The 26,933-nt window shown below is 38.8% G+C and overlaps 1 protein-coding gene across 1 annotated transcript; it reads left to right on the top strand.

Moving 5' to 3' along the window:
• The first annotated feature begins 16,104 nt into the window (after nt 1–16,104).
• DPY30 (dpy-30 histone methyltransferase complex regulatory subunit) lies at nt 16,105–26,792 on the top strand. The gene is made up of 5 exons (XM_004480843.5): nt 16,105–16,467; nt 16,706–16,777; nt 16,873–16,920; nt 23,531–23,673; nt 26,445–26,792. Exons 2-5 carry the CDS (start codon nt 16,742–16,744, stop codon nt 26,515–26,517), a joined length of 300 nt encoding a protein of 99 aa, XP_004480900.1. The 5' UTR covers nt 16,105–16,467; nt 16,706–16,741; the 3' UTR covers nt 26,518–26,792.
• Nucleotides 26,793–26,933: the final 141 nt, after the last annotated feature.

The raw sequence follows: 26,933 nt of genomic DNA, 5'->3' as shown, positions 1-26,933 counted from the left end.
GCACGCGCACGCCGCTCTTTGTTGAACTTGGACTATTCCAGTGCGCGTGTGCGATGCCCGCCCGCGGGCATCTACGCCTCGGAACTGCAGTTCCCAGTGTGCAGTTCGGCACGTAGTTCTCTGCGCGGAGGCACTGTGTTGGCTACCCTGCTTCTGGGATCCTGTCGGCGGAGGGCGACGGCTAGTCTGGGTCGCTCGGCTTTTTCGCCGAACTCTTGTCTCACAATGGCATTTTTTGTTGTTTTGTTTTTTAAAATTTTCCGTCATTCTCCGCATCCTTTCCTTTGGGGAGTTACCTACTCGCTTCTGCTCCCTGGGTTCTAAGCGGCAAGCACAGGACCCCGCCTCCAGAATTACAGAGGTGGAAACGCTAGGCCAACCGGACCCATATTTTGGGCTAAGCAGATTAACTGTCACTGTCAAATAGTCCTTACTGTTTGAGTTCAACATTATGTCCATTTTTTAAAAAAATAAGGAATCTGGGGTTCTAGGAGGCTGTTGCTTTAAATCTACGCTTCCAAGCAAAGAAATTTTACATGGTCTGTTTATATTTTATTTATTAAATTAATATATCAGCCTCTGAATCAGGAGTGGTTTTTCATTTCTGGGCATCCAGGTATTGGGTTTCTGGCCTCTGGCCCCCCTAGTTGCTGAGTCTCTGCTATCCAGTTTTGCTTGATACTGTCTGTTTTTATACATTTGTCTTGGGGGAGAGGGGTGTTATGGTAAAGACAGGTTTGTATCCTGATTCCACCACGTATTGGTTGTGTGATATGGAGCAAGTTCCTTTGTTTGTCAGCCCCTCTGTAAAATAGGTGGAATAAGAACTAAATTACAAAATGAAATAATGTACCTTAAACCTCTAGCATAGTACCTGCAAATAACAGGTCTCTATAAATATTATTTCTCATTCTTTCTTTATACTTGTACTGCCATCCCAGATTTCATAATCTCCTGGGATCTCAATTTTGAATACTCATCTGCTTCTTGGAATATATCCCAGTTTCAGAACAATTTTCTGAATGAATTTCCTAAATGTGTATCAAGAAAAATAGTGCCTTGAAATCACACTGGCTTAATAATCTCTCTGATTGATGAATCTAACATTTTCAGCCATTTGCCCTCCGGGGTGACAACCTCCTCATTTTCAGATGGTAAGACTTCCAAAACACTTAATCTTGAGTAGAATCTGGGCCAGTTTCACAAGAATAAAAAGGAACTGAGTACTGTGCTAAGTAATCCAGGACGTTCAGTCATTTTATCACTTCAACCCACTATTTACCAAAATGCCTACCACCAAATATATGTGTGTGTGTGTGTGTGTGCATGTGTATATATATGTGTGTATATATGTACATATATAGATGGCAAGTAGAATGTCTTATGTCTTCTACTTGCCATCTAAGGAATTTGTCAAACCATCTTGCAAGGTGCTTGATTATTTGAGGTAGGAACCTATTTTAGTCAGAGTTCTCAGAAAAACATATAATATAGAGGGTAGGAAGGAATTTATACAATTGTCTCACACAATTATGGGGACTGACAAATTTGAAATTTGTCAGGCAGGCAGGCAGTCAGGCAGGCTGGAAACTCAGGCAGGAGTTGATGCTGCAAATGTATTCCCCAGGAAATCTGTTTTTACTTTAAAGGCCTTCAACGAACTGAATGAGCCCACCCACATTACCCTGGGTAATCTAAAAGTCACCTGACCCTAGATGTTAACCACATTTACAATATACCTTCAAAGCTACACCTAGTTTAGTGTTTGATTAAATAACCATACTATAGCCTAGCCAAGTTGCCACATAGGGCTAACCATAACAGAACAAATGACAGATATTAAGGACCTCTTTTCAATTAAAAAAAAAAAAAGTAAAATGGCACCCTTAGAGGGTGTGAATGATGGGAGGAGTAGAATAATAATTAGGAGATGATTATATTCTATTAACAAACAGAAACAATTGTGAACAACTAATAATTTTGCTGAATTGGGGCCACATTGTAGCTGCAGTGGTTTCAGAAACTCCTTTATCCTAATCAGTTCTTATTAGCTTATATTTTTTGCAATCCAGTCATTCAACATTTATTAACTTTATTTTGTACATTTAATAATAAAAAATATAAACAATTAAAAACTAAAAGGAAAACAGTTGAATAAAAATATCATTCAATTAAACGTACTGATACACATAAAATTTTTTTAAATCATACAACATGTTACACAATATATTTGGTTCATAGTAACGCAATCATACAGTATTTGTACTTTTTTTTAAATGGGTAATTTTTTTTTCATTTTTTAAATTGAATTGTCTTTTTTTTTTTAAGATTTTTAATTTTTTTATTTATTTCTCTCCCCTTCCTTTCCCTGCTGTTGTCTGTTCTCGTGTCCATTCTCTGTGTGTTCTTCTGCGTCCACTTGCATTCTCAGGCCGCACTGGGAAACTGTGTTTCTTTTTTGTTGCATCATCTTGCTGCGTCAGCTTCTCTGTGTATGTGGCACCACTACTGGGTGGGCTGTGCTTTTTTCACATAGGGCTGCTCTCCTTGTGGGACGCACTCCTTGCGCGTGGGGCACCCCTACACAGGGGCGCCCCTGCGTGTCACGGCACTCCTTGTGTGCAGCAGCACTGCGTGTAGGCCAGTCTACCACACAGGTCGGGAGGCCCTGGGTATCGAATCCTGGACCCTCCATAGGGTAGGCAGACGCTCTGTCAGTTGAGCCACATCCACTTCCCCCATTTTTTAAAAGATACATAGATCACAAAAAAATGTTACATTAAAAAATATAAGATGGGGGTGGTGGGGTTGAATGGGACCTCATATATATATATATTTTTTTAATGTAATATTATTACAAAGTCAATAAAAAAAAATAAGATAAAAATAAAAAATAAAAAATATAAGAAGTTCCCGCATACCCCACCCTCCACCCCCCAGTATTTGTCCTTTTGTGTCTGGCTTACTTTGCTCAACATAATGTCCTCCAGGTTCATCCATGTTGTCACATGCTTTCATTTCTTCTTACCACTGCATAATATTCCATCATGTGAATACACCACAGCTTGTTTATCCATTCATCTGTTGATGGACACCTGGGTTGTTTCCAACTTTTGGCAATCGTGAATAATGTTGCTATGAACATTTGTGTACAGATGTCTGTTCGTGTCACTGCTCTCAGTTCTTCTGGGTGTATACCCACTAGTGGTATTGCAGGGTCATGTGGCAAGTCTATATTCAACTTCTTTAGGAGCTGCCAAACAATCCTCCACTGTGGCTATACCATTCTACATTCATTCCCACCGACAGTGATTAAAGTTCCTATCTGTCCACATCCTCTCCAACACTTGCAGTTCTCTGTCTTTTTAATAGTGGCCATTCTGATAGTTGTGAAATGATATCTTATTGTAGTTTTGATTTGCATTTTCCTAATCATTAGTGATGTTGAGCATTTCTTCATGTGTTTTTTTGCCATTTGTATTTCTTCTTTGGACAAATGTCTATTCAAGTCTTTTGCCCATATTTTAATTGTGTTTCTTGTCTTTTTATTGTTGAGTTGTAACATCTCTATATATCCTGGATATTAAACCCTTATCTGGGAAGCAGACTTGGCCCAATGGATAGGGTATCCGCCTACCACATGGGAGGTCTGCGGTTCAAACCCCGGGCCTCCTTGACCCGTGTGGAGCTGGCCCATGCGCAGTGCTGATGCCTGCAAGGAGTGCCCTGCCCCACAGGGGTGTCCCCCACGCAAGGAGTGCGACCCGAAAAGAGAGCCACCCAGCACAAAAGAAAGTACAGCCTGCCCAAGAATGGTGCCACACACACGGAGAGCTGACAGAACAGGATGACGGAACAGAAACACAGATTCCCGGTGCTGCTGATAAGGATAGAAGCGGTCACAGAAGAACACACAGCGAATGGACACAGAGAGCAGACAACGGGGGAGGGGGGCTGGGGAAGGGGAGAGAAATAAATGGAAAAAATAAATAAAATAAGTAAATTTCAAAAAACAAACAAAAAAAACCCTTATCTGACATGTGATTTCCAAATATTTTCTCCCAAGCTTATATTGTTATTTAAATGTATCTCATGTATGTGTCTAAACTAGCTGAACTAAAAAATTTATGAGAGCAGGGATTGTAATTTACATTTATCTTAAACTCCCTGTGTCAGGGGACTCCAAGACCATACTTAGGTTTGGTGATTCATTAGGACAACACTCAAGTCTCAACATACAGACATAATCATGGCTATGATTTATTATCAGAAAAGAATAAATTGCAAAAGAGCAAGGGAAAAGGGTACAAGAGACAAAATCTGGAGGAAACCAGGTGCAAGCTCCCAAGAGTCCTCTGCCAGTAGAGTCACAAAAGACATGCTTAATTCTTCCACAACAAGTTATGACAATGTACTAGAAAAGGTGTCTATCAGGGAAGCTCATCAGAGACTCAATGCCCAATGTTTTATTGGGGCTGGTCATAGCATGTCCCAAAATTACCAATTCCCAGAAGGAAAGTAGGTGCTTAGTATAAGCCATAATGTTTACATAAATAGTGTACACACAGAGAACCACTTACTTTAACATTCAGTGTAAGTTTTATATCAGTGTAGAGAACTGTTTCCCATGCCAGCCACCACTATCCTTGCAAACAAGCATTTCTAAAGATAGCAATCACTGACCAATTTTTGTTAACTCTTTCCTGGAAACTTTGCAAGAGGCCCAAACACATAATGATCACTAAATACTTGATTGAAGAGGAAAAGACTGAACTGGAAGAAAGGTATTTCTTTTATACCATCAAGTGAAATCAATTAAAGTCATTACATAAATATTCTTTCCATTATAACAATTATTACTTAAAATAATCTGCACGTTTTTCAATTAAGAAATATTTAAATACTTTTACCCTTTGATCACAATGTTTTAAAATGAGAACTGTTGTAGGTTTACAGAATAATCATTCAGAAAGTAGGTCCCATGTACCCCCTTTAACTTTTTAATTTTAAAACTTATCATGTTTTTCATAAAAGTTCAAACAATATAGGAAGTTATAAATAAAAAGCAAAGAATTTCCCTAATTTCCCTCTCTACCAGTAACCACTGTTATTAGTTTGTTGTATATCTCTCCAAGCTTTCTCCTATATACATATGTGCAAAAAAAATCTTACTACACAAATTTTAATACAATGTGCATTTTTCACATAAAATTATGTTGTCGATACCTTTTCATGCCAGTACCTATAGATCTATCCCATTTTTTTCATTCTGCCAATTGTACACTGTATGGATATTCCATGATTTAACCAATTCCAATTTTTTTTTCATATTATAAACTACCTTACAGTAAGTATCTATCTCTGCATATTTTTCTGAGTATTTCCATGGGATAAACCTCTACAATTGGAATTACTGTGTTGTATTAGTCAGCCAAAGGGGTGCTGATGTAAAATACCAGAAATTGGTTGGTTTTTATAAAGGGTTTTTATTTGGAGTAGGAGCTCACAGATACCCCACTCTCGGTACCAAATTCTGTATTAGTCAGCCAAAGGGGTGCTGCTGCAAAACACCAGATATTGGTTGGGTTTTTAAAATTTCTTTCTTTCCCCTTCCCCGCCCCCCCCCCCCCCAGTTGTCTGCTCTCTGTGTCTGTTCACTATGTGTTCTTCTGTGTCCGCTTGTATTCTTGTCAGTGGCACTGGGAATCTGTATCTCTTTTTGTTGCATCATCTTACTGCATCAGATCTCCGTGTGTGTGGTGCCACTTCTGGGCAGGTTGCACTTTTTTTGCACTGGGCGGCTCTCCCTGTGGGGTGCACTCCTTGCATATGGGGCTCCCCTACAGGGGGGACACCCCTGCGTGGCACGGTACTCCTTGCACACATCAGCGCTGCATGTGGGCCAGCTCATCACATGGGTCAGGAAGCCCTGGGTTTGAATCCAGCATCTCCCATGTGGTAGGCAGATGCTCTATCCATTGAGCCAAATCTGTTCCCTGGTTGATTTTTATAAAGGGTATTCATTTGGGGTAGGAGCTTACAGATACCAGGCCACAAGGCATAAATTACTTCTCTCACCAAAGTCTATTTTCATGTGTTAGAGCAAGATGACTGCCAATGGCTGCGAGGATTCAGCCTTCCTGGGTTCTTCCGTTTCAGGGTCTGCTTCTTTCCAGGCTTAGAGTTCCTCTCTTCCTGCTTAAGGCTTCAGCATTAAACTCTGACATCAAAACTTCAACATTAAGAACCCACAACTGTCTTTTGCCATGCCTTTTATCTGCAAGTCCTTTGGCACAAGAGGTTTACATAATTACTTAATCAAGTAAACTTACGGATCCAATATAATCTAATATGCCCAGAGGAAAAGATCAGTTTACGAACATAACTCAATATTTCTTTTTGGAATTCATCAATAATAACATACTGTTACCCTCCACCCTCTGAATTCCAAAAAGACATTACAATATTCAAAACACCTTAAATCAGTTACAAAGCGAGTACTAAATCATATCACAGTCAATTTAAAGAAATCAGTTTGTCTTGGGGCAAAGCTCTGTCTGCTATAGACCTCTGAAATGAACAGATGAACAGATGAAGGATAAACATTTTCATTTCAGTAAGGAGAAATTGGGAGGGAAACAAGAATCATGGGTCCTCTACAGTTCAGTAAACCTACAGGGCATCCTCCATTCAATTTCAAAGTCTGAGAATCATTCTTAAGAAGATGGTTTCTTCTCCTTGGGGCCATATGAGGACCCACCCTTTTGACTAGTTTGCCCAACATCCATTTTCTTGGTTCCACCCTCATCAAAGATCTGGGTGTTGACCAACCTCCAGACCTCTTCCTCCAATAGTGTTGGGGTGATTGCCACACCTTACCCAATCTTTGGGTTACAGTCTTAACCCCCCTAGTATAGTGACATGAAGACAACATTCCCCCTAACCTTTGGCATACAGGCTCAACCCTCTCAGAGCAAGGAGTTGACCACCTGGCCTTCCCTAACCTTTGGCGGAAAGGTCTACTCCTCACTGATCTTAACCACCCTAATCCTTGGGGAATGTGCTCCACCCTCTCTCTACCCTGGGGCAGCAAAACTTTCCCAAACCATCAGGCAGGAACATCCACCCTCTTCAACTGCTGGGGCAAACTCACCCTCTGTTACACATGGATGGGGTTCCTCTCTTGGCCCAAGGTGTTCTAATTCCAGATCTCAGCTTCCATGGTCTTCCTCTTGAAGTCGTTTCCCTTCAGTTCCTCCTTTCCATGTCCCTTTTATTCCAGGCTGACAGTGGTTTTGTTTATACAGCTCTCTCAAAAAGCTTGTTGGTTTAGCATGCAGGAAACAGGGTAAGACTTTCCACAAGTCTTTCCTAGATAACTTCATCTTCAATCCTGATTTACCAGTTCCAAGTTTAGTTAAGTCCTCCAGTGAGGCAATTTTTCTGGGAGCTTGATTTCCAGAGGCTTGGAATTTCCAGAATCAGTTTCTGTTTTCTTTGTACCTGACAGTTCAGTCCTCAGCATCTCTCTTTCATCTAGTATTTTGCTATAAGCTGCAAGCAGAAGCCAAGCCACATTCTCCGGGTTTACTTTGGAAATTTCTTTGGCTAAATGCCCAGGCTCGCCATTTTCAAATTCTGCCTTCCATAAAACACTAGGAGTTAATTTTACTAAGTTCTTTGCAACTTTAAAACATGGATCACCATTCCTCCAGTTTCCAATAATAGTTTCATCATTTACTTCTAAGGCGTAATTAAAAAGTCTCTTTAGCATCATATTGTTATGAACAGTCTCTTCAAAATGATCTAGGCCTTTTCCATCAAGCATCTCACAATTCCTCCGGAAAATACCCCTTACCCATTATAAAACCATTCCAGCATTTTGTTAATTGCAAAAGCAGTACCCCACTCCTGGTACCAAATTCTGTATTAGTCAGCCAAAGGGGTGCTGATGTAAAATACCAGAAATTGGTTGGTTTTTATAAAGGGTATTTATTTGGGGTAGGAGCTTACAAATACCAGGCCATAAGCATATGTTACTTCTCTCACTATTTTCACATGTTGAAGCAAGATGGCTGCTGATGTCTGCGGGGGTTCAGGCTTTCTGGGTTCCTCTCTTCCTGGGTCTTCTGTTTCCTCTGTGAGCTTACTTCCTGGGGCTCCAGCTTAAGGCTTTAGTATCAAACTCCAACATTAAGAACCTTCAACTCTGTCTTTCGCCATGGCTTTATTTGTGAGTTCACACCCACCAAGGGGTGGGGACTGAATGCCCTACTGGCACAAGAGGTTTACATAATTACTTTTTTTGTTTTGTTTTGTTTTTTAAAGATTTTATTTCTCTCTCTCTCCCCTCCCCCCCCCCCCCCCCCCCCGGTTGTCTGTTCTCTGTGTCTGTTTGCTGCATCTTCTTTGTCTGCTTCTGTTGTTATGTCATCTTGCTGTGTCAGCTCTCCATGTGTGCAGCACCATTCCTGGGCAGGCTGCACTTTTCTTCGCGCTGGGCGGCTCTCCTTATAGGGAACACTCCTTGTGCGTGGGGCTCCCCTACGCGGGAGACATCCCTGTATGGCAGGGCACTCCTTGCACACATCAGCACTGGGCATGGGCCAGCTCCAAATGGGTCAAGGAGGCCTGGGGTTTGAACCGCAGACCTCCCATGTGGTAGACGGACGCCCTAACCACAGGGCTAAGTCCACCACCCCTACAAAATTACTTAATCAAGTAAACCTATGAATCCAATATAATCTAATATGCCCAGAGTTAAAGAGCAGTTTACAAACATAATCCAATATTTCTTTTTCGAATTCATCAATATTAAACTGCTACATGTGTCATAGCAAAAATTGTTTTGTTTAGCTCTTTTATTGTGAGCTCACATTGTGTAGAAACTCTTTACATAAAATGTGGTAGTGAACTTTTTTTTGGCTAGTTACATGGCTTCCATTACCTTTCTTTCCTCTTCCTAACCATACTCAGATTTTCCCTTGCAGGACCTATCCTTTCCATTGTGTAGCAGCCATGCAATTTAGCTGGGATTAACTCTACTACCAGGTTATCTCCTTATCATTATTCAGGAATGGGAAGTAATTCTGACCTGCACCTATCAGCAGGAGGCATTCACCTTACCAAAGTACTTGGTTCAGGCTGGACAGATCAGAACAAAGTTTAGACTTTAGGTTCTCATATTGAATGTGGAAAAATAAATATGTAACCTTGAATACTTCTGGCAATCATCTCACAGCCACAAAACAAGCAGCTTGAGGATGAAGTTGATGTATTCAGGAGTGATAAAGTGAGAAAATTGCAGAGAAACAGTTTAGGAACCATGATTGAATGCTGCCTGTTGCTTTCAGTTATATTAGCCCATTAATCTCCTTTATTGTTTAATAAATTTGAGTTGGGATTTTTTATTACTGGAAACCAAAAGCATTCTAACTGATACATTTGTCCTCAATTTATGCAGATAGGAGTTCAACCTTTAGAATTACATGAACCTGGTTAGAAATTTCAACTTGCCATATAATTAGTTATGTGACATGTAATTGACAGTTTTTCTGAATTTATCTTATCATCTTTTTTTATGGAGATAATCATATTTACTTCACAAGGGTTTTAGAGTATTATGTGGTAGAATAAGTAAACAATTTAGTAGGTACCTAAGTATAGTTGGCCTGTTTTAAAAAATCAATTTTATTGAAACATATTCACAAATCATACAGTCCAGCTAAAGTGTACAATCAATGGCTATTGGTGTAATTACAGAGTTGTGCATTCTTCACTGCAATCAACACTCAGAACATTTCCTTACTCCTGTGTAGTCCTCAGAACCCATTCTGGTTCTGATAATTGTTCAAACAAAGTTTTTCATAGCAAAAAAGAACCATTTTAGCATTATGCATCACATTAATTTGTGATGTTTCTTTTTTTTTATTCCCCCTCCCCTGCTGTTTTCTTTTTTTTTTTTTTTAAGATTTGTTTATTTCTCTCCCCCCCTCCCCACTGTCTGCTCTCTCTGTCCATTCACTGTGTATTCTTCTGTGTCTGCTTGTATTCTCATCAGGTGGCACTGAGGATCTGTATCTCTTTTTGTTGCGCCATCTTGCTTTGTCAGCTCTCCATGTGTGCAGTGCCACTCCTAGGTGGGCTGTGGTTTCATGTGGGGCAGCTCTCCTTGTGTAGAGGCCACTCCTTACATGGGGGGCACCCTTACGTGGGGCCAGCACTCCTTGTGTGCGGCAGCACTGTGCTTGGGCCAGCTTACCACACGAGCGGAAGGCCCTGTGTTTTGAACCCTTGGATCTCCTATATGGTAGGCAGACACTCTGTTGAGCCACATTCGCTTCCCTCCACTGCTGTTTTTGCTGTCTGTGTCCATTTGCTGTGTGATCTTCTGTGTCTATTCTCCTTTTGTCTTCTCTTCTCATTTTCTCCTCTAGGATTCACTGGGATTCGAACCTGGGGACCTCTGATGTGGAGAAAGGTTCCCTGTCACTTGCGCCATCTCAGTTCCTGGTTTTGTTGTGTCTCACCTTGACTCTCCCTTTCGTCTCTTTTTGTTGAGTCATCATCTTGCTGTGTGGCTCATCATGTCAGCAGGCACTTGGTTTGCCGTGCGGGCACTGGCTTGCTGCACAGGCACGCCTTTAACAGGCGGCCCCAGGGATGGAACCGGGGTCTTCCAATATGATAGGCAGAAGCCCAATCACTTGAGCCACATCCATTTCCCTGTCATGTCTTTTTAGTGTCCTTCAATCTGGATCAGTTCCTCAGTCTATCCACACTTTCTTGACTTTGCCGCTTTTGACTACTGCAGGTCAGTTATTTTTTGGATGTCCCTCAATATGGATTTGTCTGAATGGATTCAAGCAGAGATCTTTGGTAAGAATCTCACAGAAGTGATACTGTGTCCTACTAATTGCATCCTGACAGGTAGCACTAGATTTTTTCATCTTTTTTTTTATTGCAGTAAAATATACTTAACATAAAAATAATTTTAACCATTTTTAAGTAAACAATTCTGTGACATCAAGCATATTGATGATATTTGTAACTTTCACCAGTGTTTCCAGAATATAGTCATCATCTCAAAAAGAAACTCATACCCATTAAGCAATAACTCCCCATTCCTCCCTCCCCCTACATCTCTGGTAACCATATTCTATTTTCTGTCTCTATGAATTTGCTTATTCCAATTATTTTGTATCAGTGAGATCATACAATATTTTACTTTTGTGTCCCATTTATTTCTGTTACACATCTTCAAGGTTCATGCATGTTGTAGCATATATCAGCATCTCATTTATTTTTATTTCGGAATAATATTCCTTTGAATGGATATACCACATTTTGTTTATCCATTCATCTGTTGATGGCACTTGAGTTGCTTACACTCTTCTACTATTGTGAGTAATGCCACCATAAACATCCAACTAGGATGCTTTGTTATTAACAAAAAAATTCCAGCTTTCTGTTCTTTGGAGTTTATACCTAGGAGTGGAATTGTCAGGTCATATGGTAATTCTATGTTTAACTTTCTGAAGAACTGACAAATTGTTTACCACAGTGGCATCACTAGTTTACATTCCCACCCATAATATATTAGGGGCCTATTTTTCCACATCCTAGCCAGCACTTGTTATTTTTTAATTTTGTTAGTAACAAACATCTTGGCCACTGTTTTTAACTGGGTTTTTGTCTTTTCGTTCTTTGTATATTATGGATATTAAGCATTTATCAGATATATGGTTTCCAAATATTTTCTTCCTCACTGTAGGATGTCATTTTACTTTCATGATAAAGTTATTTGATGCACAAAGGTTTTTAATTTAGTCCAATTTATATATATATTTATATCTATGTTTTCTTTTGTTGTGCTTTTGGAATATAATCTAGAATCCTTTGCCTAATCTAAGGTCCTGAAGATACTTCCCTATGATTTCTTATAAGAATTTTATAGTATTAACTCTTATTAGGGTATGGATACATTTTGAATTAACTTTTGTATATGGGAGAGGTAGGGCTCCAAATTAATTTTTCTACAAAAGGATGTGCAGTTCTCTCAGCATCCACCATTTATTGAAGATTCTATTTGTTTTAGTTTGCTAAGAGCTACTGAGACGATATACCAGAAATATTTTGGCTTTTAAACTGGGAATTTATTAGGTTAAAAGCTTAAAATTCTTAGGCAGTAAAAATGTCCAAATCAAGACATCATCAGACACGCTGTCACACTGACGGTTGACTGCTGGCGATCCTGGACCTTGCCACATGGTAAGACACAATGGTGATTCTGCTGATCTGGGTCTCTGCCACCTCCCCCAGAATTAGTTCTTCCCCAAAGTCAGCTGTGGGTGATCAGGCATATGGCTCATCTCTCCCCTTTCCTCTGGGACTCCTATCTTCCAGACTTTCAGGGTTCCTCTGTCTCTGCTGCTTTTTCTCTGTGTGTCTCTGCTTTCACTCCTCTGTTTATAAAGGATTCCAGGGAAGCGGATTTGGCTCAACAGATAGAGCATCTGTCTACCACATGGGAGGTCTGTGGTTCAAACCCAAGGCCTCCTGACCCATGTGGTGAGCTGGCCCACGTGCAGTGCTGATATGCAGGGGTGTCCCCTGCGTGGGGGAGCCCCACACACAGGGAGTGCACACCGTAAGGAGAGCTGCCCAGCGTGAAAAGAGTGCAACCTGCCCAGGAGTGGCGCCGCACACACAGAGAGCTGATGCAGCAAGATGACACAACAAAAAGAGACACAGATTCACAGTGCCGCTGACAGGAATGCAAGTGGACACAGAAGAACACACAGCGAATGGGCACAGAGAGCAGACAGCTGGGGGGAGGGGGAGCGGGGAAGGGGAGAGAAATAAAAATAAATAAATAACATAAAATAAAGGACTCCAGCAAGAGGATAAGGCCACCTTGGGTTATTCCTCACTTAAACAATGAAATTGTGGTCGGTCTGACTGAATCCAATCCAATAAGAGGGTCCTACGCCCACAGGAATAGATTAGCTCCAAGAACATGATCTTTTCTGGGGTCCTCAAAAATCTTCAAACTGTCACACTATTCTTTCCCCTTTGAATGGACTTGGTGCATGCAGCATTTTGATATTGTTTATGAATTCCAAAAATGATATTTGAGTATGTCTGTAAATTGGTCTGTTTTTCTGGGCATGATACCCTTTGATTGTATTAGATTCAGCTGAGACATCTGATTAAATTATGTTAAGATTAGGGCTTTAATTCAACCATATCATCAGAGTGCAACTAAGCATTGAGTCCCAGCCCCCTTGGGCTGATAAAACAGACTCTCACATGGAAGTAGACACACAGAGGACACAGAGGAAGAGAGACAGCTCGTTAGACAAAATCTTCTGGCCTGGGAAGAGAGATGAGCCTGTTAGTTTATAGGTGACCTTGTGAAGAGAACAGAGCAGCTAAGCCTGGAAAGAAAAGGGCCAAAGAGAGACAAGCCTTATGCTAGTTTACAGCTGAGATTGGTTGAAGCTGGGACTATGGAGTCTTAAGAGGAAGAAGGAAGGCTGAACCCTCGCAGACATTGCCTGCCATCTTGCGTCAACCAGTGGCAACACACTTTGAGTGAGAAAGTACCTCTTAAGTAACCTAAGTTGGACTCCTTAGGGTAAAACAGAATGAGTTTCACTTACATTTATATAATTTCATAATTCATAAACCTGTTTCATTTAACATGTCCTTTTATCCTCCCTAACAAATAAGAATTGTTATCCTAATTTTACGTGTGGAAAAACCTGAAACTCAGAAGAGTTAAACCATTTGTTTAAGTACATGGCAAACATTTGAAGGAACTAGGTTTTAATATCTTATGATCCTAAAACAAGTTTTCCACTACTACACATCTTTTATTATACTTGAATAGGTATTGCCTGTCTAATAGGTTAAAGTTTTATCAATGGAATCTACACCAAGGCTATAAAAAGTGGGTCGAGCATAGCAGTTTTTCTTCATGATTCTAGATTCTGGAATTTTAATTCTAGAATCTCCAACTACTATTGAAGCCAGGTAAGTGTTGGATTCCTCTAGGTTATTGGCTATGTTGCACAAAAGAATTTAAGAACACACCAGTTTAGTTAGGCCAGTAAAACAAATTTATTGGGAAATGGGGGAAAAGAACAGAGCCTGCTGAGAAATGGGAAAGAAGGACGGAAATAAGCACGGAGATTTGGTGCGGGGTCCTTTAGGCAGAGAGAGCAAGGTTTGGCTAGTGCGGTCACCTTTTAAGTTATTAATTATTCCTCCCCTTGCTAATGCTAAGGGGAGGGGCCACAGCTATGATTGTTTACCCCAGCAATGGTGGGGGCCATTGGTGAGGCCTGTTTGGAATACCCAGGGCCTCCTATCAGTCCCAGAAAGAGTCCCAACAAGGACCTCAAGGTCAAGTTCAAGGTCAAAGTCTAGGCAGTGTCTGGCCATGTTGTCTGTCAGCCATGTTGTGGTTCATCTTCTCACTCCCTGTACTAATCTGCCTCACTATCTCCTCCAAACCAAAAAGACAATAAGTCCAGAGAGCAGTACTTTGGTTCAAGTGCTTGCTTTCCCTACTGATTCACTTCCAGAAATATTCTTTGAATGTAAGAAACAAATACAGGGTGGCGGAGCAGGTGCAGCTTAGTGGTGAGTGCCTGCTTCCCATAAAAGAAGGACATGTAGGAAGAAAATGTAGTTTGGTACTACAAATCCAAATAAGTGTTAAATGTTCTTCTCATTCTTTTATTTACTTTTCTCCAGACTACATATTATTGTAAATTTCTGTCATAATCATGGTTACCCAGGACCCTCTTTAAAATCTTAATTTTCATATCAAAATTCATCATTTTGCATATCTAGTTAATTAACTATATTTCCCATTACTTTCTTGCTGATTTTTGTTATTTTGACCTGTCATTTCCCAAACCCCACGTCTTTCCTGCTAGTATAAGCCTTCAATGAAGCTTTTAAAAAACGGCAGTAACACTCCTCTCTAGATTGAAAGGAAACCTGGCTAACAGATAGTAATCTGTTTATAATCTTTTTTTTTTTTTTTGCTTCGGTGTTGTCAGTTTATATATTAATATCCAATTTGAATATGAACCAACTCAGTCATCACATGTGTACTGTGCACCTATGATATACCAGGCACTCTGTGAAGTATAAATATATATGACATAATATTCTAAATTTTTCCAATTATGCTCGTCCTATTTGTTTTCATTTACCACTCCTTAAAAGCATTTAAACTTAATTTGAATTAATATATGTACTAGCCAATTTATCTATCTTGTACATATGCATCCACAATTTTGAATCAGACTTACATGAAAAATCCTCAAAATGCCGTATATGTAGCTATCTTTGCACATAACCAATCACAATACTAATAATCAAGTATATATTATAAAACTCAACTTTAAGAACCTACCCACAATTCCATCAAATCAAATTTACATTTACTGTAGCTCTATATACATTCAGTTTTTACAGAGTAGCAAAATAACGTTCTATTCTACTTTTAAAAAACAACTTGTTATAGTTTTTTTTGTATTTGCATTATTATTTTATTATTCTCCAAATATGTCATGTGAAGTCTTCAAATTCTCTTATTACAAAGTACAACGACAATCCAATTATTGAGCCAAACGTAAGAATTTTATTGGGTGTTCACTCATATTTACACTAAAAGAAATGGAATTTACTGGAATTAAAACGATTTACCACACCATGTTTGCTATTTAGAAATTGGTGTGAATAAGGCAAATTACTCTTTGTGTCTCAGTGTTTTTCCTGGCATATTTAAAGGATTATGATTCCCACCTTAAGAGTTATTAAATTTTTAAATGGTCAGTTTGGAAAGCCAGGTTGCGTGCTGCGTTTCTTGGTATAAAAGTAAGATAGCACTGAGATGACATATGTATAAAAGTCAGGTAGCACTGAGATGGCATATTCACAAATTTAAGGGCTAGAATAAAAACTTACTACGAAACCCTCAAAAACTTCTTTTTAAATCTTTGATTCTCAAGTAAAACTCGGACATTCTTTCATAGACTGTTCAGCCTCGGTCTGTGATTTTCTAGTGAGAGCACTCAAGAGAATAGGTACTGCGAAACAATGCTTAGGCAGAAGCTTTTAAGCAGCTCTAAGCGTTGGCCGGGCCGAACCCCTGCCAACTGGGCTGGTCACGAGGTTTGCAGCTGGGGTTGCACTTGTCCTGGATATGCAGTTTGAGGACAGATCCGCCCTGGCACGCTCAGCCGCCAGGCCTTAGACCGGACACGCCGCAAACTGCAGAAGGCCGCCCAGATTCAAGGTCTGCCAGGGTCCCTCCCCGCCCCAGGTCAGCCGGGGAGCTCTGCGCAGGCGCAACAGTCGTGCGACATCCGTCACTTACGGCCAAAGCGGTTAACGCTGGGAGTTGGTGCGGTGCAGTTCTCTTGAGAACCAACGGCCTGTGCGCTGGTAATGAGCTCTCTATTACTCTTTGCCTACTTATCCTAGGCACTTGGGAGTACCGCGGACCTTCGTGACTTGATTCGGGCACCCAGTCCTAGGCTATCCCACCCTGCTCTTTTACTGCTCCGGGTGCTCCCGCGCCCAGGTTGGGGTGAGGGGCGGGGTCGAGGCTGGGTCGGACTCCATCCTGGTGTCTTCGTGTTGAAATCTCCCGGGTAACTCAAGGTTCTTATTCTTTTCCAAGACTGATATCCGGGGACTGTGGCTTGCTGGGTCTGCCATGGAGCCAGAGCAGATGCTGGAGGGACAGACGCAGGTACCGGGAGGCTCTAGATTCAGGGTGGTGGCGGTGCACAGGGATGCAACGAGAAAGGGGGCTGATGTCTCTATGACCCGTGGTTTGTTTTCCAGGTTGCCGAAAATCCCCACTCTGAGTACGGTCTCACAGACAACGTCGAGGTAACTCGTCCAGTTGCTATGCCGAATTTGTGCGTCTCTTCAGAGCTGGAGAAACTTGGGATCCGTATTTACTAGGCTTGCTTTGCACAAAGAAAAACTTTACCATAATGATGTGAATAGTGCTAAATTGTGTGTGGTGTTTTACTAGCGTTACTAATTCTTCATGGTATACAGACATGCCAGTTAGTTTTGAGCCAAGAGATTGAACTTTTGAAAGTGATACTAAGAAATATATTACTAAAGGAATTGTTTTTCTATGTGGCTATTAATGCATCTGTTGGATATCGCTGCAAAAATTGCACATCTTGAAATGAAGAAATGCAGCCTTTGGTCTTTGTAGCAGAGAGTGTGCTGGAGGAGTCAACATTTAATAAGTGTTTTATTTCTTCATATAATTCAATAGTATGTGTCATTGGAAGTGATAGCATATATAGTAGACACTGTATTTGCCTTACCTGGTCAGTCTGAATGGAGAAAGTACATATGAAGAGGGTATGCTTTTTTTTCTTAGTTATTTTTTAAAAATTTATTTATTTATTCCCCCCCCCCCTTCCTCCATCGTCTTCTCTCTGTGTCCATTAGCTGTGTGTTTTCCTGTGTCTGCTTGTATTCTCATTAGGCAGCTCTGGGAACCGATTCTGGGACCTTCCAGAATGGAAGAGAGGTGGCCATTCTCTTATGCCACCTCAGCTCCCTGAACTGCTACCTCTCTTATTATCTCTCCGGTGTCTCTTTTTGTTGCTTCATCTTGCTGCGCCAGCTCTCTGTGTGGGCCAGCACTCCTGTGTGGGGCACTCCTGCGTGGGGCAATACTCCGTGCAGGCCAGGACTCCGCGTGGGCCAGCACTCTGTGTGGGCCAGCTCACCACATGGGACAGGTTGCCTTCACCAGGAGGCCCTGGGCACTGAACCCTGGACCTCCTATATGGTAGACGGAAGCCCAATTGCTTGAGCCATATCGGCTTCCCCTTAGTTACTCTTTATTTTATTTTTCATTACAGAAAAACAAATGTTTAAATAAAACAGTCCATAAAAGAATAATCTCACTGAAGTTGCCAGTAATGTAAATTTCTGTCACTCTCTGTTATAAAAAAGGGACACTGACACAAGTTTTTGAACTGTAGACCTAAAGCTAATGAGTTCTGAACTTTAGCTTGACCAAGAAATCCACCCAAGTCCTCATCTCTATTAAAACAGATATTGTACATGAAAAACATTCCCTTTTAAAGTTTTCAACTAACAATAATTGCACTTCAGATAAACCTCGTGGGCTATGGTATTGCCACTGCTGCAAAGCTAGGGAACACTCTTTATAGACCTTTTTCATATAAGTTCTAAGAGGTCTAAAAAGAAAAAGTACTTTGTAAATGGATGAATGAATGCTGGAACAAATGAATTAGCCAGAGCTTGGTGGGATTAGTTAGGAAAATAGAGGCTTCCTGGAGTATAGGCTGTGCATGTTTTATTTAAAAAAAAAAAGACATTAAAGTTGATTAAGTTTGATAAGCTTCCAAACAAAGTAATAATAGTAACAACTGTTAACATTCCTTCAGCTCTTATACTATGTGCTAGGCACAGTTCTATGTAATTTGCATGTATCTTCAGCTCTAAATGCTCAGAGAGATTGAGAAACTTGTCCAAGATACCAGAAAGTAAATGGGATTAAGTTGTGTTGCTGATCTTGACCAACTCAGAGTTCATCTAGCATTGCAGAAAATCTGTGCCTATAAAATTGCTAGGAATATTTATTGGTTTGATATAATCAGAAGATAATCTCTCTTTTCATAGTAGATTTTAAATTGAACTCCTATGCTGAATCAGATGAATATATACCACTTTTTGTTCTAGTCATTTAAGAGACTTCTTTCGAGGCATCAGCACAATCTTCTTGATGGTGCTTGCATATGAATACAGAGCGGTGATACCCAAATACTATTGCCCATACCGTCAGACCAATTTCTACTGGTCCATGGTAAAGTGAGAAAAAGTGAGATAGTGGAGTGAGATTTTGATAATGCTAAACAAACATCTTTTTTTGTTTGTTTTGAAATTTGCCTTCCTGCTTTTATAATTTTTTAAAAGTGAATTGTAGGTTTACAGAAAAATCATGCATAAAATAGAGTTCCCATAAATCACCTTTTATTAAGATCTTGCTTTAGTATGGTATATTTCCTACAGCTGGTGAAATAATTTTTATAATTGCACTGTTAACTATAGTCCATAGTTTACTTCAGGGTTCACCGTTTGTGTTGTACAGGCCAATGGATTTTTAAAATATTTATTCTAGTAGCATGCCACTTAAAATTTCCCCTTTTAACCACATTTAAATATGTCATTGTTGCTAATTATGATCACAATGTTTTACTACCATCACACCATCCATTACCACAACTTTTCCCAAATAGAAACTCTACAACTTTAGCATTAACTTATTGTAATTTTAAAATGTTCTTTCTTTTATGAATTGGGAGAGTAAAATAGCAATTATATTTTTCTTTTTTCTTTTTTAAAGAGTTATTTATTTATTTGTTTCTCTCCCCTTCCCCCCCACCCTGGTAGTCTGTTCTCTGTGTCTATTTGCTGTGTCTTCTTTGTCCACTTATGTTGTTGTCAGCGGCACGGGAATCTGTGTTTCTTTTTGCTGCATCATCTTGTGTCATTTCTCCGTGTGGGCGGTGCCATTCTTAGGCAGGCTGCACTTTCTTTGGCACTGGGCGGCTCTCCTTACAGGGTACATTCCTTGCGTGTGGGGCTCCCCTACGCAGGGACACCCCTGCGTGGCAGGGTACTCCTTGTGCGCATCAGCACTGCGCATGGGTCAGCTGCACACGGGGTATTTTTCATTTTTTTGTTTTTAAGTCTTTACTTGGCAAAACACAAAGTTAATCCTGTGTTAGTACCTTCATTGTTATTTTTAAGTCAAGTATTTTATTTAATTAAGTCTTTTATTTTTAATTTACGTCTTTAAGTTTTGTTTTGGGTGGTTGCTTTAGGGCTTATAGTAATCATTTTAACTTATCACAATTTACCTTTAATTAGTGTCATAACTTTTCATGTATAGTTTAAGAACTATACAACATTATTTTCCATATATTTTCATTTATTTTACTTCTATGTGTTGTAAATCCCACAATTCATGGTTTTAATTTTTGCTTTAAACAGTTATTTTTAAGAGAGATTTAAACAGTAAGAAAAAGGATTCTAAAATCCATATTTGCCATTTTTGTGACTATATCCTTTTGTATAAATCCAGATTTCCATATGGTATCATTTTCCTTCTGGCATAAACTCTTCCTTTAAGATTTCTTGTAGTACAGGTCTGCTGCTGATGGATACTTTCAGCATTTGAATGTCTGAAAAAGGAATTATTTGGCTTCATTTTTGAAAGATAATTTTGCTGGGTGTGGATATTGCTCCATATTGCTCCACTGTCTTCTGACTGCCTTTGTTCTTATCCTTGCTCCTTATATATAAGACTTTTCTCTTGCTGCTTTGAAGATTTTCCTTTTTTTTTTCAAAGCTTTATTTATTTCTCTTCCCACCCCTGCCCCCCAAGTTGTCTGCTCTCTGTCCATGCTGTGTGTTTTTCTGTGACCATTTCTATCCTTATCAGCGGCACTGTGAATCTGTGTTTCTTTTTGTTGCGTCATCTTGTTGTGTCAGCTCTCCGTGTGTGCGGTGCCATTCTTGGGCAGGCTGTACTTTCTTTCGCGCTGGGCAGCTCTCCTTACGGGGCGCACTCCTTGCGTGTGGGGCTCCCCTACGTGGGGGACACCCCTCCGTGGCACGGCACTCCTTGCGCGCATCAGCACTGCGCATGGGCCAGCTCCACACGGGTCAAGGAGGCCCTGGGTTTGAACCAAGGACCTCCCATGTAGTCGACGGACGTCCTATCCATTGGGCCAAGTCCGCTGCCCTGAAGATTTTCTTTTTATCATCGGTTTCAATGTTGTGTCTTGGTATAGTTTTCTTTATGTTTTTTTTTGTGCCTGAGATTCATTGAGCTTGGATCTATGGATTGAGAGTTTTCATTAAATTTGGAAAAGTTTCCAGTTATTATTTCTTCAGCTATTCTCATAAATTTTGTTAGATTTATTTATGCTTTTATCTCTTTGAACATATGGGATATAGTCATAAACAATTTTTTAATGGCTTTGTCTAGCTATCTTTATAATTTCTGGTTCTCTTTCAATGGATTGAATTTTTTCCTTATTAGGAGTAGTGTTTTCCTGCTTCTTTGCCTGCCTGGTGTTTTTTTATTGGATGCCAGGCATTGTGAATATTTACCTTTTTGGGTGCTGGATATTTTTGTATTACATCAAACATTCTTGAGCCTTGTTTTGGGACACACTTATCTTACTTGGAAACAGTTTGATCCTTTTGAGACTTGCTTTTAAAATTTGTTAGGTAAGACCAGAGAAGCCTTTAGTTTAGACCTAATTTCCTCTTTCTGAGTATTCTGCCTGATGCTCCATGTATTGCGGGGTTTTCCGATCTTAGCGATAGGGACACAAACTATTCGTGAATCCCAGGGATTGTTTGTTCTGCCTGATCCTTTCAGGTAGTTCTTTCCCTAGTCTTGGTTATTACCTCACACTCATGCACTAATAACTGTTTAGCTGAAGACTGAAAGGCAGTTCTCTTGGCTCTCTCTATGCAACTTCCTTCTCTCCATGCAGCTCTCTCCTCTTTGTACTTTTACCCAATGATTTTTGTTGTCTTGGTCTCTCTGAGTTCCCACGTCTGTCTCTTCAACTCAGGAATACTGTTGGGCTCACTGGGTTTCCTCTTCCTGTTCTGCATTGTACCAAATCTGTAGGTAGGATGCAGTAAGTTGGGACATTTGTAGGACTCACTTTTTCCCTTTTTTGTGATCTCTGTTTTATACTGTCTGTTAACCTGCCCATCCTTTTTGTTTGCAGTAGTTTGGATTTTTCTTTTTAGATTAATTTTGGATTTTGACAACTAAAATTAAGCATAACAATTAGCATGTAGTAAGTATTCAGTAAATGTTTGAATAAAATAAATCAGCATTTGGTTAAGCAGTTTATTATAAACATTGTAGGATCTGTTGGAGTTGCTTAGGTATTCTCTTTCATACTGGAGGTATTTCAACTGACTAAGTTTTGTTGTAGACAAATATAACAGGAAATTAGGACTGTTTTTAGGACATACAATCTGGGATTTTGAAGTTTGCCTCCTTTTCTTTATTGTGATCAAGATGAAGTTTTGAACACAATGGATGTTGATCTAGAGAGCTAGGGGATGAAGATATTCAAAGGATATGACAGCCTTCAGAAATATCAAATTGCATAGTCTTTTCTGCAATAGAAAGGTGGATTCAAGGTCTCAATTAGAAATTTTAAAAATGAGTATACTGTGGGTATTACCTGTTGAAATTACTGATGAATAACACATTTCTCAATCCTGGGCAAATTAAATAGCTTTGTAGATTAAGTAAGTAGATTTTAAAGAAAAATTCTTTCCTAATTAATTTCCAAAATTAGATTGAAAAATCATGGCTATAACTAGAAAAGCTACTTGACATAGTTTTGGGAAATGGTTTTGGAATCTACAGTATATATGTTTTATGTATGTGATTACAATTTTACTCACTTTTTACAAAATAAAACTGATCTTGGAAAAATTTTTTTTCTTTGTTGACTTTTATATCCAGCATGAGTATGATTGAAGCAAATGTTCAATTGAATGAAAGTGTTCTTATGAGTACTGTCTTTTATTTAGCCAATTCTTTCTAAATTTCTAAAGTGGTAGATTTTGAAAGAAGGCAAAATTTTTCATTAATGTTGTTTTTGATGCTCTGGATGAATCTCATCCCCAAATTTGGGGATGGTTAAGAAAAGAGAGTATAAATAATTTCCTAAAATTCATTCATTCAAATATCACATTAATGATCTTTCTAAGATTATTGCCTAATATTATTTATTTAATATTTTTTCCTTATATCCATTCATTTTATAAAATTATGAATGCATTTGTTTTAGAAAAGAAATGTAGATGGAAAGCCATTGTCATTGTGATAAATAGAAAGTAACCACAAAAATAATAACTCAATACAAAACAATGGTACTTTTTTTTTTAGGTTCTATTGCCAGGAAGGCTCTGAGCAGGAATCCTGCTCTTTCTGTTGAGAACAAGTGTTACAAAGGTGTTAAAGCTATTTTAGCACCAAACTGAGACTTTATCCTTGATGTTATCTGTAATGAAAGAAATGAAACAGGACTAGCTTTCTTACAAAGTTTGATTCAGAGCTGCTTAATGGCGTGCCCATTTTGTTTGGGACATAATGAAAGAAGGAATTCTCAAGGGAAAAAAGGGCAGGTATTTACTTATAAAAAGAAGCAAAGGGAGAAAGAATAGGATCTGAAGATTTTAAAAGGATGAGATGTTATGATGACTGAGGAGAGAAGAAGGAACTTTAAATTTAGAGATGGGCTTGAATTTATTATTTTGAGAAGTTTTTAGTCCAGTACCAGCTTTCTAGTCCTTGACTTGTCTTCTCAATTAGTGTCATATTTCCATAGTTTTGTTTAGCACTTAAAATAAACCAAATATGGAATATTCATGCATTGTTTTTTGAATTTATTAGAGGATAGTAGAAAATGAGAAGATTAATGCAGAAAAGTCATCAAAACAGAAAGTGGACCTCCAGTCTTTACCAACTCGTGCCTATCTGGATCAGACAGTTGTGCCTATCTTATTACAGGGACTTGCCGTGCTTGCAAAGGAGAGGTAAGATAATAATTTCTGCACATGGGCTTATTAAAAAAGCAAAAACTTTATTTGAAACTCCATTAATTATGTATAGTTATTTTTTACTGTAACAACAATTTACAGCTATTAAAGATTTTTTAAAACAAGTCAGCTATAATTTCACAACTCAGACCTTTTCATTTTATTTTAGTCTTAGATCATAGGCATATTTGTAAAGATTTTTAGTAATGGCACACATAGAATTTTATGACTTTTTACTTGGTATAAAATATTTTGTCTCTTTCCATTGTCTTTGTAATTACTTAGTCATTTTCCCTTATTGAACATTTAGGTACAGTTTCTTTTGTTATCATGGCTTCCAGGCATTTTATCTATTTGCATGTATCTCTTTTGTTTAATTACCTTTTTTTATTTTTGAGGTACTAGGGCTGGGGATTGACTCTAGGACCTTGCATGTGGGAAGCCAGCACTCAACCACTAAGCTATTCCAGCTTCTCTGAGTTGATTTTCTCGTTTGTTTTGTTTTTAGGAGGTAACAGGGATTGAACCCAGGACCTCATCCATGGGAAGCAGGCATTCAACCACTTGAGCTACATCTGCTCCTCTCATTACATTTTTTTTGACAAGAAATGCACTTTATTTTTCTTCCCCTCCTCCTCCCCTTCCTCCTCCTCCTCGCCTTCTCCTCCCTGCTGTTTTTGCTGTCTGTGTCCATTCACTGTGTGATCTTCTGTATCTATTTCTCCTTTTGTCTTGTCTTCTCATCTTTCTCCTCTAGGATTTACCGGGATTTGATTCTGGGGACCTCTGATGTGGAGAGAGGTTCCCTGTCAATTTTGCCACCTCAGTTCCTGGTCTGTGCTACACTTCACCTTGATTCTCTCCTTTGTCTGTCTTTTGTTGCATTGTCATCTTGCTGTGTGACTCACTTGTGTGGGCACTGGCTCACCATGTGGGCACTGGCTTGCTGCCTGGCACTGGCTCACCACACGGGCACCCAGGTTGGCACTTGGTTTGCCATGTGAGCACTCACACAGGCATTTGGCTCACTGTGCAGGCACTTGGCTCACCATATGGGCACTTGGCTTATCACGCGTGGCACTCAGTTTGCAATGCAGGCACTGGCTCGCTGCGCAGGCACACTTTCTCTCCTTCTTCACCGGGAGGCCCCAGGAATCGAACCAGGGTTCTTCCATATGGTAGGCAGAGGCCTTATCATTTGAGCCACATCTGCTTCCCCATAATTATATTTTCATGATAAATTTCCAAGAGTTGATTTACCAGTTTGAAGGACATGACTGTTTTTATGGTGCTGGACATATCATATTTCTGTCTATAAGTTTGTCCTTAAAAAATTTCCAGTAACAGTATAGCCTAAACAACATTGTTATAAACTTTTTTACCAAGTTAATTTAAATTAGTAAATTTCTTTAAGATTAAAGTTACTAAATTCTTTTTTATCAGCAAATCCAGTAACAAATAATGTTTTGTAAATTAGATTGTCAACATTTATTAGGTACATGTGTTATTTAAAGGGCAAATGACAATTCGATAAAAATTCTTTTCTCTAATGACATAATTTGATAAAGAACTTGTTGATGGATGTGTGTCTCATCTTAAAATAAGAATTATTGATTTAGAATTTAGGTGTACTCATAAAAATTATAAGAATAAATGTTTTTTGATTGTTACATTTATAAAATAGGATTTATTTATGACTTTTGGCTTTACTTGCTGATCATTAAAATATGGGCATCTGTTATTTTCTTGATTGTCTTTTTCTTTTTCCTATAAAAAAGATTAATATATTAGTAATAGAAATATTAGTTTAAGTACTGGAAGAAAAAATTTTGAAGACATTTTTTAGTAGAGTGCTGTTTAGCAAATGCAGTTTTTAAGTAGTAAAGAGTTCTGGAAAAATAATTCATCAGGTTAACCCTACATATTAAGTGAAAAATGTTGTCTATATGTAGGCAGCTCAAAGGGCTGTGCCTTGTGCCAAGATGATGTTTTGAGGTCATTATAAATGAATTTTCAATGTGCCTCTTCACAGTAGAGTTTAAAATAGCTCTTTCCCCTAATATTTTATCCTTGGACTGCTCTTTCAGTGAGAATAATTTATGTAAAAATGGTAAATAAGAAATAACACCTCTTAATTTTGTTAATATGCTTCACTTCTCAGGTGTACTTTATGGTAGTATTAGAAATATTTAAATTAGTTGAAGAAAGATAGAAATGACTTTTTAAAAAGAAACATAAAAATTACATGTCACCTGGTGGGCCATCTATATATCTTGGTGATACTACAACCATTGTGTTATATTGTTTTTGTACTTTTACTGAAGGATAATGTAGATACCAAAAATTGCATAAATCTTACATGTCCAGCTGGATGAATTTTTTCACAAACTAAACATATCCAAGTAACCTATACTCAGATCCAAGGAATGGAATACTGACAACACCCCAGAAGCCTCCTTTGGGACACCTTCAAGTTACTTTTTCCCCCTTTGGTAATCATTATCCCATTGTCAGTACATATCTGAAACTTGTGTCTTAGAATTGGCTTCATAACTATGTTTAAGCCATATAAAAATTTCCATTTCTTTAAATAGTATTATTGGCAACTTGCTTGCCTGTTTCATTTACCATAATATTTGCTTCAATGCCTTTGACAGTAAAATGAAAGTTAAACTTAAAAAGATGTGTGTGTTTTTTTATGTAACAATACATTTAAATTAACATCTAGAATATAAATTTCTAAACTTTGGATTTCTTTTCCTTTACAGACCACCAAATCCCATTGAATTTCTAGCATCATACCTTTTAAAAAACAAGGCACAATTTGAAGATCGAAACTGATTTATCGGGAAGAACAGAAAAGTGTTGATTGCTACTGTAGATTTACATGATTAAGAGGCAGCTTTAATTGCCATGATTTCCCCCCCTTTTTGGAAGTATAAGAACCGTGAGGACCACAGAACTTATCTCCAGAGTTGCAGAAGAGAACATATTTCCCTTATTTTGATTTAATCACCACACTTATTTAATGAGTGTATTCTTTGTGCAATTTTTTTCTCAGATTGTCTTTAACTTTGTTTTTAAAATGACCTTCAAAATAAACTGTTAAAATGTCATTATTTTAAAGTAGTTTTTTCTGTATGACAATTTCATCATTTTATATTATGAAATTGTTTTTGTTTCCCCCCTTTTCCTTCCCCTTTCCCCCATCCACCCTGCTGTTTTTTTGTTTTCTCTCTCCATTCACTGTGTGATCT

Source organism: Dasypus novemcinctus, chromosome 17 (genome assembly GCF_030445035.2).
Source record: "Dasypus novemcinctus isolate mDasNov1 chromosome 17, mDasNov1.1.hap2, whole genome shotgun sequence".
Classification (NCBI taxonomy): domain Eukaryota; kingdom Metazoa; phylum Chordata; class Mammalia; order Cingulata; family Dasypodidae; genus Dasypus; species Dasypus novemcinctus.
This window is presented reverse-complemented; position numbering and strand designations above follow the sequence as displayed.

What these genes read in the sequence shown, in the direction of transcription:
- DPY30 (XM_004480843.5), top strand. Translation starts at nt 16,742, where the DNA reads ATGGAGCCAGAGCAGATGCTGGAGGGACAGACGCAG. An exon ending in GTCTCACAGACAACGTCGAG is followed by an intron (nt 16,921 to 23,530) that starts GTAACTCGTCCA and finishes TGAATTTATTAG; the next exon opens with AGGATAGTAGAAAATGAGAA. An exon ending in GCCGTGCTTGCAAAGGAGAG is followed by an intron (nt 23,674 to 26,444) that starts GTAAGATAATAA and finishes TTTCCTTTACAG; the next exon opens with ACCACCAAATCCCATTGAAT.